Raw genomic sequence first — 14,081 nt, forward strand, 5'->3', positions numbered from 1 at the left:
GTCTGACTGCCAGCTTAGGCCCACGCCCCCAGGGAGTGGGCCTAGTCATCAGGTGGTCATCCCCCGAGGCGTCCCAGACTGTGAGAGGGCACTGGCTGGGCTGAGGGACCCCTCCTCCCCCCCGAAGTGCACAATTTTTGTGCACCAGGCTTCTAGTCCTATATAACAAAAGCCTAATATACAAATTGTCCCCTCGACCGGGAATTTGAATGGGAGTTCGACCACTCGCTATGATGTGCGCTGGCCCCCAGATGGCGACCAGTGGCAGCAGCAGGGGGCAGGACTGCTGCCTGGCTCTCAGGCTCTGAGGGAGCTGGGCGAGGCCTGATGACTCAGGCAGAGAGGGTGTGCAGCGGCTCGGGAGCCCAGGTGCTGCCCAGGGCCCAGAGGTAAACTGGAACCCTGCCCTTCCACGCCAGACACTCATGCTTCGATTGCCGGCCAGGCCTAGGGACCACACCCATGCATGAATTTTATGCACCAGACCTCTAGTTTTTAAAATAATAGGAGATATAGATAGGGGAAATTTGTAAACAATTATCACCTATGCTCAGAGGCAATCATGTTAACATTTAGGCTGTAGTCACATTGCATAGAAGGTAAAATTGTTCTTCACATAAAAACATGAATGCCTTTCTATGTTAACAAATATATACAAGGTAACTTTGCTGGATACTGAAATCCACTGTATGGATGTGCTGTTGTTGGATATTAAGGTCCTTTCCAAGTTTTTACAATTGTTAGCCTTTTATGTTCATATGTGAACTTAGCATATGCGTATGAATCAAAAGAGTACATATCAAGCTTCAGCTGTTTTCTAATTCATTGATTAATATTTTAAGACATTTCTATATAAAAGTTCCCTCATTAGAAACTTGAGACTGACAATCCTCAGAGGACTGTTGTGAGAATAAAATGTATAATATTCATAAAAAGGCTTTGACATCAAAAAAAATTTCAAAATCCTAATTTCTTTGGCTGACTGTATGTTTTATTATTAACAGGTTTGAAACCTCAAAAAGGTTTTTGGACCCAGTGGAAACTGAAAGACCTGACCACAACAACTATACATGGTACCAGGAAGCCACCTGGCAAAGTCCTATACGAGAGGATTCTAAGGAGTCAGGAACGCATAATGAATAGTAAGTAAATTTATCCTCAGTTGAAGCATGAAATTGCCAAGATCAAGTGTGCTAAGTTATTTATTTGTCAGAATTTTCTAATGATTTATACTTTGGTGAGGATCTTCAAATAACATTTGATTTGTACACTGGTGTTATAGTTGTTTGAAGATTGCTTAACATTTTAGTTTTTCATTATAAAAGTTACATATGCTTAAGTCCTTTCCTCATTTTGCCCATATTATATGTTTATATTGATTTTTAGGAACTTTTCAGGTACACAAGAAATATTCTTACTTTTTAGCTATGTTGCTAACTGGTTAATAATGTATTTTGCTAATAGATAAGTTTAAAAATTTTTCCAGTAAATTTAAATAATGTTTTCCTTAGAATTTCAGTTTTGTGACATGTTTGTCAGGACTTACCTAATATTATGAAAATATCTATCTCAGTGTTCTCAACCTTCCTATGCCATGACCCTTTAATATAGTACCTCATGTTGTGGTGACCCCCAACCATAAAATTATTTTCATTGCTACTTCATAACTGCAATTTTGCTACTGTTATGAATCGTAATGTAAATATCTGATATGCAGGGTGTGTTTTCATTGTTACAAATTGAACATAATTGAAGCATAGTGATTAATCACAAAAACAATATGTAATTACATATGTGTTTTCCGATGGTCTTAGGCGACCCCTGTGAAAGGGTCGTTCAACCCCCAAAGGGGTCGCGACCCACAGGTTGAGAACCGCTGATCTATCTTCTCTTTCTAGTACTTTTTATTTCCATGTTTTATTTAACAGTTTATTCTATCTGGAATTTATTTTGTTACAAGGAAGGTAGTTGTATTCTAGTATTTTTTTTCTAATTGCTCATTTATTAAATAGTTCACTTACAGGCTGCATGAAATATCAATTCACTCGGATATATTTGTGTATTCTCTTCTTCCTTGAGCTACATGCCAAATTCCTACACCAAACTTCTCAGTTACTCTTGATTAATAAGCACTGTAAGACAAAGTTATTTCTCTCTTGTTTATACCATATATCTAATACAAAGCATAGGCCTGTTGCTCAGGCCTCATTTCTGACTCATTAAATCAGAATCTGCCTCAGGATTTTTTTAAGCTACCCGGGATGATTTCAACATGCAGGCAAAGTTAAAACCACTAATGTCAAGGGAAATAACTTTTTAATCTTGATACAGGACAGAGGACAGAGGGACTAACCTACTCAACCTACTCTTCATATTCCGAAAACTATTCTTCAGTTAATTTCTGTTTCTAAAATTAATGAATTATTGCTCTTGGGATTTGTGCTGTCATTTTCCCCACCCCTATCCTCATAGATATCATCCTATCTGATTTCTATCTTTTAGTAGTTAACATAAAATTTCTTGCTTGCTGTTGCCACGAGTTTTTCCAGAACTTCATACGTAGTTGTTGTTTTGAATGGAGAGGTACTTTACCATCTTGACCTAATCTTGCATATCTGTGTTTACTCCCAGTCTCATAGGTGAATAACAGCTTGGCTGAACATAAAATTAAGGGGTTTGAGGGAACTCTTTATTCTGTTAAAATTTTAACTTACAGAAGGTGATAAGAATAGAATAAGGAACTTCTATACTGGTATATCCCTGATCCATCAACTGCTTAAATTTTACCGTATTTATTTTATCATTCTTTCTCTTATTTTTTCATGTAGCATTGAAAGCTATAAATTTCTCTAAACACTGTTTTAGCAACATTGTATAATTTAGATGTGTTGTATTTTCATTATCATTTAATTTAAAATATATTCTAATTCTCAGTATAAATTCTGTTTTCACCCTTGGGTTATTTGGAGATGTATTGCTTAATTTCCAAATATTTGGGGATTTTCTAGATATCTTATAGTTACTTAATTCTAATTTAAACTATACTCTATATGATTATTCTTGCTTTATGGTACAGTGCATGGCCTATCTGGATGATTTGATGTGCACTTGAGAAGAATGTACATTTTCTAGTAGTTTTATAAATCTTAATTAGATCAAGGTATTTGATAGTATTATTCATATCTTCTGTATCAAGAGTTAGCAAATTATATCCTGTGAACTGAATCTGGCCTATACCCTGTTTCATGTCCTGTGAGCTAAGAATGACTTTTACATTTTTTAAGAGTTGTAAAAGGAAGAAGAATATACCACACAGACCACATGTGGTCCACAAAGACTAAAATATTGACTATCTGTCCCATAATAGAAAAAGTTTGCTAACTCTGGTTCTATCTCCTTACTGATATTTTAATTACTTATTCTATTAATTAGTGACAAAGGATATTAAAATCTCCAACTCTAATTTGGAAGTGTTTATTTCTCCACTTGATTCTTTTGATTTTTGCTTTATCTTTAAGTTATTGGGCACATACTCATTGTTATAATGCTTACCTTTAATCATTTTGAAATTTTCTGTCACATCTACGATAATTCTTCTTGTCTTGAGTTCTATCTAGTCTATATATATATATATATAAAGGTAGTGACCATGACGACCGAAACAACTGGTCGACCGAACAGCAGGCTGTGTGGGGCGACCAGGCCAGCAGGGCAGCTGTGAGGGGCTACCAGGCCAGCAGGGTGGACAGTTGGGGGCAACCAGGCTGGCAGGGGGGCAGTAAGGGCCAACCAGACCCGTGGGGGGGGGCAGTTAGGGGCAACCAGGCCAGCAGGGGGGACAGTGGTGACCAGGCCGGCAGGCAGGTGAGCGGTTAGGAGCCATCAGTCCAGGATTGTGAGAGGTATGTCCAACTGCCGGTTTAGACTTTAAACCGGCAGTCGGACATCCCCTGAGGGATCCCAGATTGGAGAGGGTGCAGGCTGGACTGTAGGACCCCCCCCTGCATGCCATCATAGTTTAATATAATAGAGCCAACTCAGCTTTCTTATGTTTATGGTTTGTATGGTGTATCTTTTCCTATCATTTTACTTACAATCTATTTTTGGTTTTGTGTCTAAAGTGCATTTCTTGTAGAGAGCCTTTAGTTGTGTTTTTTTTTTATTTAGTCTGACAATGTCTTCTTTTTAATTAGAGTGCTTACTTCATTTACAATCACTATAAGTGTAGATTTATTTTTACCATGTTCCTTTTTTTTCATTTTTACCTCTCCTGATTTCTGTTCTTCCATTTCCCCTTTACTATCTTCTTTCAGTTAATTAAATATTTTTGGTATTACACTTTATTTTCTCTATTACTTATTTGCCTGTATCTCTTTGTAAGTTTTGAGGTTGCCTTAATGATTACAAAATGCATCCTTAAATTATCACAATACTGCTTAAAGTTAATATTGTCCAACTTCACTAGAAATATAGGAACTATACGTGGAGTAGAGTGAAAAATGGAACAAAAACATGGGACAATTGAAGGGCTCCCTCATTTGTTTCTCTTTTCTTTGGGATTACTTTCCTATGTGGCCTGTTGTCCAACACATGAAAACCATTGTTTCATTTATTTTCTCTAAATTTTCAGTTGTTTAAGAAAGTAAATCGGTGCCTGTTACTTCATCCTAGTTAGAAATAGAAGTGATTATAATGTATTTTTAAAATATCAAGAGAAGGTTTAAAAATAGCCTTCTATATTTATTCATATATTTATCATTTCTGGTTCTTCATTCCTTGATATAAATTTGAATTACCATCTGTTATCATTTCCCTTCAGCCTGAAAAATGGCCTTTTGACAGTTTTCATAGTTTAGTTCTGCTAGCAATGAATTTTCTCAAGTTTATGTATCTAAAAATAATGTTCATTTTGCCTTACTTTTGAAGGATATTTTTGTTGGATATAAAATTATGAGCACTTTTCTTTTTCCTTTCAGCAAGATATTGTTCTGTTGTGTTCTATTTTGTATTATTTTAAGTGAGAAGTCAGACACTATTCTTGTCATTTTCACTGTCTTAGATCAGAAGCATTTTCTATAAAGGACCAAATAGTAAATATTTTAGATTATGTTGGATACACTTGGTCTCTGTCACCTAATATTTTTTTAAAAAAAACTCTTTAAGAATGTATTTAATAAAAACACTCTTAGGTTGGAAGCTACATGGAAAATAGGTCATGAGCTGGATTGGACCTGCAGGCTGTAGTTTGTTGATTCCTAGTAGATGTAATGTGCTTTCTTCCCTCTAACTACTGTTAAGATTTTTCTCTTAATTCTTGGTGTTTAGCAAGTTGGCCATGATGGGCTGATGCACTTTTTTTTTGTGTTCATCCTCCTTGGGGTTTCTTAAACTTGTAGTTTGATGTTTTCCACCAAATTTGGGAATTATTTGCCATTATTTTTTCAAATTCTGTTCTATTTCTCTCTGGGACTCCAATTTACATGTATTGTGTTGCTTAATACTGTACACAGCTCACTGGGATTTTGTTTTGTTTGTTTTTTCAACCTTTTTTTCCTCTGTGTTCTTTAGAAAACACAATTTCTACTTATTTCATTTTAAGTTCACTCATTTTTTTCCACCCATGGTTTACATTCTACTCTTAAACCCAATAATGAATGTTTTACTTCATATATTATACTTTTCAGTTAAGAATTTTCATTTGGTCTTTTTTAATAGTTATAATTTTTATTCTGAGGTTCTCTTCAAGACCATATTTTCCTTTAAGTCCTCAAACATATTTACAATAGCTGCTTTAAAATTATTTTCTGATAATTCCAATATTTGGATAACATTGAGATGGATTTTATTGCCTACTTTTTCTTAACTATAAGTCACAATTTCTTGTTCCTTTTCATGTCTAATCATTTCTTATGTATTCTGAGCATTTTGAATGATACTTTGAGGAGACTCTGGGTTTTGTTACATTCCACTGAACAATAGTAATTTTTGTTCAAGCAGGCAATTTCTTCAGCTGGACTCAAAGTCCAGAGACTATGTCTTCTGCGGTGGTAAGCCACTGAAATCTCAGCACTTTAGTTATCCAGCTATTCCTTTTCACCTTTCCACCCTATTGCTCTCCCTCTACCCAATGCATGAGTAATTCAGACAACAGCCAGAAGTTTGAATAGAGCTTATAATATGCAGATTTGGTACTTGCCTTCTGCAACCCCTTTCTTTCCATGATTTCTAAAAGTTACTCATTTTTCAATCCTTTGGCAGTCTTTTTTTTTTTAAATATATTTTATTGATTTTTTACAGAGAGAAAGGGAGAGAGATAGAGAGTTAGAAACATCGATGAGAGAGAAACATCGATCAGCTGCCTCCTGCACATCTCATACTGGGGATGTGCCCGCAACCCACGTACATGCCCTTGACCGGAATCGAACCTGGGACCCTTCAGTCTGCAGGCCGACTCTCTATCCACTGAGCCACACCGGTTTCGGCCTTTGGCAGTCTTAAGTGAATAATATTTCTACTTGACTCCTCAAACCAGGAATACTTCTATCTTCTGTTTGCATTCCATCTACTTTCATGCCACATAGACTAGGGAGTTCTGTCAGTCAAACTGCTGTAGCTGCATGAACACAAATTGTATTTATCACAGGTTCCTTTCCTCTTCAAAGGTTTGACTCCCTTCCAGTTTATGGTGGCTTTTGGCATTTTCTTGTATATTCAAATTATTTTCCTTAATATTTTCAAAATTTTATAACTTTTACCTATTGAAAAGTCAGGCTGATGTACATTAAATATTTTATTGAAACATTGAGCTCATTTTCCAATTTAAATTCTCAAATCACATTTTCCCACGAAACCAGAGATGTTACTTCATTATCTTTTATTATTTAGTCTGGTAAAAAAAAAAGTCTAAAACCAATCTATTTTTATTTCCTTTACAGTTAATTTTTGGAATTTTATTTTTTACTTTTGCTTTGTTTTGTTTTGTTTTGTTTTGGTTTAGATGTTTCCAGGAATTTTTTTTTTAATAAAAAGACAATCAGTAACATTTTTATTTTGGACACTTGTTCAGTATTTCACAGATCCTCAAGTTTTGAGGTAGGTTAAATATTAGCTTTGTATTTTACAACCTAAAACTCAGGCCGACGTTACATCACTTGTCACAAATCACAGCAGGGTCCTATCATGGTCAAGAATAACACGGTCTCTCTGATCTTTCAGATTCATCTCTGATGCATAGATTTAATGGTAATAGCTTGCACATACTCATTTTAAAAGACCAGATGTTACAGAAATTCTACTTTGGGTTATTTTGTAATTCCTTTTTTTTCCTTTTAAAACATGGCATGCTTCACAAATTTGCGTGTTATCCTTGCACAGGGACCATGCTAATCTCTGTATTATTCCAATTTTAGTGTATGTGCACCGAAGCAATCACTATTTTGTAATACTTAAATTCACCCTGCAATAATTATACATATTGTGGAATAACCTACTTGTTCCCATTTCTTAAAATTGCAAAATTAACACATTACTAATTTTGTTCTTTTCTGGTTTGGGGGGTGGTAGAGCAGAAAGATAACCCAGGAGCTTTCCTCAGAGCATTAGGCTGTCTTTAAGTGCAGGCGCGATATTCATGGCACCATATATGATGATTTAGGGTAATAGAAAAGCAGGTATACAAATGGAGCCAAGACCAGAAAAGATGCCTGGATCTAGGATTTTTAATTGGACTTTAAAATTGAAAAATGTCACCAAAATATATCTCAATATTAAGAACAATTTCTCTAAGTTTTTGCCAGTGCCAAAATTTAGTTAGAATTCCTGGATATCCCTAAGCTTCATTGTTGCAGAATTTACCAGGCAACTGGAAAATACACAACGAGTACTCAGAGATTCAGGAAAAACCCTTTATTTGCAGATGTACTAGTACAGTGACTCAGGGGAGGCAGTTTTTCAAAGCCTGCGTAATTAGTATGGAGGAAGCCTTCCTTTTGTATCAGGCTTGTGGACTTTTTCATGGACTTTGCGGTCCCTCTGTGGGTTGGGAAGTGAGATTACACCCGAAGGTCTGGCCTGGCTGGCGCCAGCGCGGACAACTCCTCAGGGAGTTGTGTATGGTTCATGGTTTATGGCCTCTGGAAAATGGGAGTGTTCAGGAAACAGGTTCTGTAAGGCAGCTTACATTAGTAGATTTCCCTTCATTAGCACAGGCCTAGTAAATGTCTTAGCTAAATATTTCAAGTGAGACAGAAACTTACATGACCAGACTGAAGATAGAGAAAAGTATCACTGTTTTAGATATTTAAGAAACAAGTGTTGTTTTTTTCCTACCAAGTGGAAGGTATCTCAGATGTTGAGGAAAAAACATCTTTAGAAAAAGCCTTCTTATCCTGTTTTCACATGGTATACTATGATAGACTAAATGTCTTCTGTTGCAACATAAAAACTGAATATATTTAGAAATCAATTAAATAAATAAAAAGCCATTAACAAGCTATTCGTACACTAAATGTTACATAAACCAAGAAGAGTTTTCTATTAAGGAGTGAAAGCTGAGATGGCTAGATGCAAAACATCAAGTCCCTAGGAAAGAACACAGTTTTCTACATCACTTGACAGTTTTAGCCCTGTCAGCGGCTTACCATTCTACCAGGTGCTCCTGGACTTTAGAGGCAAAAGTGACCATGAGTGAAGGGATTCTCATTAGATTCCCAACATTTCAACGCAGCTTTTGCTTTTCAAGTAAGTTTCTGCCAGTGGGATGGAGATCTGTCAAGACCTCCTCTTATGTACTTTCCCATCAGATGGTAAAGTATATTTATTATTAAAAACCTTGAAAATTTGGTCCCATTTCATAGGTTTCAGATATATATCAATTTTTATGTTTATCTTCTGGTGCTGATACATATTTTTCTATTTATATTTTACAGTTTTTTTAACTCAGAGCTAGGAGATTAAAGTGGCTATGTTTATCTTGCTACCTTACACAGGGGTCTCCTTTTAGGTTTGTTTTTATTACAGTGGAACATTGGTTCTTGACCTAATTTGTTCTAGAAGACTATTCAAGAAGTGATTTGTTTGAAAACCAAGTCATTTTTTCCCCATTAGAAATAATTTAAATTGAATTAATGCATTCCAAACCCCAATGATTTCCTGTTTTAACCTTTCTATTTATATACAGTGCATGTCTAATGTACTGTTTAATCTATAAACAAACACTTCTTTTCTTAAATTTATCGTACCACAGCCTATAAGCCTTAAACAAATTACTTTCAGCAATGTTTCGGGGGTGTCTTTTAGGAAGTCCGTATGCAGCACCTTCCCTTTTGCACATATCACCACTTCAGAAATGCTAACTGCTTTTCATTTATGCAAATCAAAGATAGTTTCTCTACCTCTTCAATTGCCTGTGATCATTGTTTCTTTCACATCCTTGCCAGCATTAGCACTCATGATGGCCTCTTTATGTTTAAAAGTGTGTTAATTGTCCATTTTGTCAGAAAAAAAAGACCCACAGAAATATTCACAGCATAATTTCCTGAGATGTTAACAACGCAGTAAACTGACTGACATTCTCTCCTTTCTTTGTGGCCTGAGAGAGACACTTTTTGTCATGCTGATGGATCAGCATGAAAGGGTTGTCAAATCCAGAACCAAAGCTTGTTCAACAACCAAGACTTTTTTTTCTGTGAACAACTTGGTCAAGAAATTGTTCAAGATGAGAGACAGTTGAGAACTGAGATTTGACTATGTTATATTTTATTCAAACCTGCAGGATAATATAGAGCAGTGGTTCTCAACCTTCTGGCCCTTTAAATACAGTTCCTTATGTTGTGACCAACCATAAAATTATTTTCGTTGCTACTTCATAACTGTAATGTTGCTACTGTTATGAATCGTAATGTAAATATCTGATATGCAAGATGGTCTTAGGCGACCCCTGTGAAAGGGTCGTTCCACTGCCAAAGGGGTCGCAACCCACAGGTTGAGAACCGCTGGTATAGAGAATATTTCTCACATGTAACAACTGTTTGCATTTTGCCACACTTCCTCGTCACGCCTTTTTTTTACAGCTCTTTTGTCCCATTCCTAAGCTAGTCCCCCCATTCCTAGAGGTAATGACTATATTGAAGTTTGTGGGCATTCTTTTTTTCTATACCATATAATAATTGTTTTTAAGCTTTTTACATAAATAACATATGAAATTGTTTTACATTTTAATATTTACCTATAATCAATTTTCAATAATTTAAAATAATCATATGTAATCTAAAATGAAGAATTTTTCTAGGTGGTACACTAATATGCTTGAAATAAATTTAATACTGTACTTCTAAAGATCATTTTTATTTGAAAAAACATAGGAATTATATTTGCTTCTAATACATTTGATTTTTATATTAATGTAAAAATTTTATAAAATGTATCATATTTTATTTACACAAATATTTTAAAAATATTTACTATTTGATTCAAAAACATGACTAGATTTTTCTTTTTTCTTTCTTTTTTTTTTTTTTGATGAGGTCACCTAAGTCTGGAGGGCAGGTTAGAGGTTTAATGAGTATTTCTTTTCATATGCTGCTCATAATTAAATTTTAATAATTTAGGTTTAACTTGGAGAAATCTTCAGTTTAAAGCATACTCTTGATAAAATGTGTTAACTTAATAAAACCTCATTAGTAACATTCCTATGTGGCAGGTCAGTTTATTGTCATTTATAAAATGAAACAACTGAAGCATAATATAATTTAGTAACTTGTCTAAGTTCACATATCTGGTAAGTGCTGGATATGAATTCAAAGCCAGCAAATTCTGTCCTTAGAGTCTGAACTCTGAACCACTTCTCATACTGCTTGCCTCTCAGTCATTTAATTTTATAGGCTTGTAAGTATTTAAGGCTTAAATTTTTCAACATAGGATGAGTTGCAACTTATGAGAATTACCATAGCCTCAGTCCTTCACTCATGACTAATGTGAGTTTTCAGATCCTTTCCTGGGATCAAATTTTAATAGGTGAGACTGAAGGAGGAAGGATGTTAGTGGAAGTGCCAAAAAGGGAGAAGACTGGGAGTGAAGGGTGGGGGAACTCACTGGTTTCCTAATTTTATACATGGAGTCCTCTAGTGAGCAATGTTTAGAGAATTGAAAAAACCTACACTCTGAGTCTAAAGATGTCCAGAAGTACAGTGACAGCAAAAGGATTGGAGTTTCTAAACCTCTTAAAGAAACTAAGCCTCATTGGGGAAGCACAGGTCTGCTACACACCATCTTTTTTGGTAGGGAAACTAAAAGGGCAGTTACACCATTTCAAAAAGTCAAGGATTACTTACTGAGGTTTTTGCTGTAAACTTCTGCTTAAATTATTTGTGACTACTGGGAACTCTGTTTAAGGTAGAAGTTCATTCAAACCTATGTGTTCATTTGAGCTTTGGGCCTCTTATGTTTCTCTAGAGCCCTAGCCTACTCTTTAAGCTACCTTCGGACTTTTATATTAGTAGTCAGGGATTGCCTCTCCTCCACATAGTGATTCAGAGATCCAGGCTATTCCCTTCTGGGGTCAGCATCCTACAGAACCCCATAGTTATTAAAAGCAATCTGCATCAGGAGAATAAAAGAGGGATGGGTGTGTATACTCTTAAAAGTCTTGGCTCAGAAGTTACCCACATCTCTTAAAATCGCATACCATTAGTGAGACTAAGCCTTAGCTATACCTAGATGTAAGGAGGGCTGGCAAATAAAACCTGTGGCTCTGAAGCTGCTACATAGTGACAACTCTACACCATGGGAGGGGGAGCACACATTTTGGAGGACTGAGTTAATGAAAAATGCAGTGACCTTTGCGAATGAAGTGCTTTTGCTATGGCCACTAATAACATCTGAACTGCCAAACAGAAATTTTGGAGAATTTGCGTCCACCACTATGACCTTGACAGATTTTCAATACTTAAACTTCCCTGATAAGTCAGTGGTGATATTAACAAATATGAATTTTTGATATTGTATAAAGTGTGTCAAAATTTATATCTGCATAACTCCTTGGACCAATATTTTCCAAATGACCAATTATTATTAAAAATAATTATAAATAGATTTTAAAAAGTGTGACAGCTCAATGATTTTTAATGTAATAGAGTACACAAAGCACACCGATGTGGTTTTAAATTCCACAATGCTACCCGCCTTTAAGAAACTACAACTTCTCAAGTTCTTGGGTAGCATAAAGAATATTCATAATTGCCCTAACCGGTTTGGCTCAGTGGATAGAGCGTCAGCCTGCAGACTGAAGGGTCCCAGGTTCGATTCCGGTCAAGGGCATATACCTGGGCTGTGGGCACATCCCTGGCAGGGAGTGTGCAGGAAGCAGCTGATTGATGATGTTTCTCTCTCATTGATGTTTCTAATTCTCTATCCCTATCCCTTTCTCTCTGTAAAAAAATCAATAAAACATATTTTAAAAAAGAATATTCATAATTTTATGAAAAAGTTATTAAAATATTTCTTTTTCCAACTATTTATCTGTATTATACTGGATTTTTGTTATATACTTCAAAATATAAAAATACTTTAAAAATCATATCACAATAGAAGTAGATATTGGAATGCGGCTGTTTCTACTCTCAGATGTTAGAATTTTTTTAATGGGAAACTAAGTTATTCCTCTGAAAATTTCTTCTTGAAAGTAGTTCTTTTAAAAAAAAGATGCTATTTATGTGAACATGAAATGGATTTATTACTGTTCTTTTTAATGAACTAGTAAATAAATGCTTAAGAAATACTAATAGATACAAAAACCAAATGAACAAACATTCTTTAGTGTCTTCATCAGTTCTTAAGACTATTCAGTCCTTGAGGTTGAAAAGTTTGGGGACCACTAGCCTATAGGAAATTGCTGTGATTGGGCTTGGCCCCTGGCATCTGAGTACTCCCATATCCAGGTCAACAGTTTTACAGTTTCTTTGTGGCTTATCCCCAAGCTGGACTCAGTCCTCATTGTGGAGGATGCCCCACATGTAAGACTCAGATAAATTTACTCAGGATATAAGTATATTTTGATTTGGAGACTTTTCTACAGATTCTAATATTTCCTTGGGTCTGATATATTTAACTTGCACATAAAAGACTTGAATGTCCTTGAATGTGTCATAAAACCCTTCATAGCCTTATTTTTCCACCTGAAAAAAAAGGTGATTAGAATAAATTATTTCTATATTCCCTTTTCCAACATTTTGTTTACTCTATACCAGTGATGGCGAACCTATGACACGTGTGTCAGAGGTGACACGCGAACTCATTTTTTTGGTTGATGTTTCTTTGTTAAATGGCATTTAAATACCGTATTTGCCGGCGTATAAGACGATTTTTTGGCCCTGAAAAATATGCCTCCAAGTGGGGGGTCGTCTTATACGCCAGGTACACTTCAGATAGACTGCCCATAGTGCTTGCCCCGTGCCATAGTGGCCTCCCGATGCCCGCCCACTTCATTCCACATACCGTTCAGGCATCAGCAGCGCTGCTGGGTGTATGCTCGGCTGTTATGCGATTTTGCTGTTATGCGATTTTACCACACTCGCAAAATCGCACACAGCCGACCATACACCCAGTATGATAGCACAAAATCGCGAATCGCGATACCATACTGGGTGTATGGTTGGCTGTGTGCGATTTTGCGAGTGTGGTAAATTCGGGTTACCGTATATTTCTTTACATATGCATTGAAGATTCGTGATTTTGCGCTATCATGATGCCTCTTAGAATGTTGAAGAGCTCGCACTTGCGCACTAGTGAGGTCCCAGGGAGATGCTGATGCAAGGGTGGACCAGACTGCTATAGTGACAGGGCGGGCAAACAGGGAGCAGGGACCAATCAAATCAGGCTTTGTATACAGCCAACAGCCAACCACAATACTGCCCCATTGTACAGTACAGCATAGAAAACGTCGACCAGTCAAACCCCTATCATCCCTATCATGGCACCAAGATGTCGTTGATGAACTTTTAATATCAGATGATGAAGAGGAGTTTGAAGGCTTTTAAGGTGAAACTGTCACGCCAGCAAACTTGCTAGGGACTTGCCCAGGAGAG

The 14,081-nt window shown here is 36.1% G+C and overlaps 1 protein-coding gene across 1 annotated transcript in view; it reads left to right on the forward strand.

The window, feature by feature from the left end:
* FAM227B (family with sequence similarity 227 member B) overlaps nt 1-14,081 on the forward strand; it is a 208,202-nt gene that overhangs the window by 50,496 nt on the left and 143,625 nt on the right. Inside the window, exon 11 of the mRNA XM_015558948.1 lies at nt 1,005-1,142. Within this exon, the coding sequence (XP_015414434.1) occupies nt 1,005-1,142 (138 nt within the window). The remainder of the gene's footprint in view (nt 1-1,004; nt 1,143-14,081) is intronic.

Source organism: Myotis davidii, unplaced genomic scaffold, assembly GCF_000327345.1.
Source record: "Myotis davidii unplaced genomic scaffold, ASM32734v1 scaffold132, whole genome shotgun sequence".
NCBI lineage: Eukaryota > Metazoa > Chordata > Mammalia > Chiroptera > Vespertilionidae > Myotis > Myotis davidii.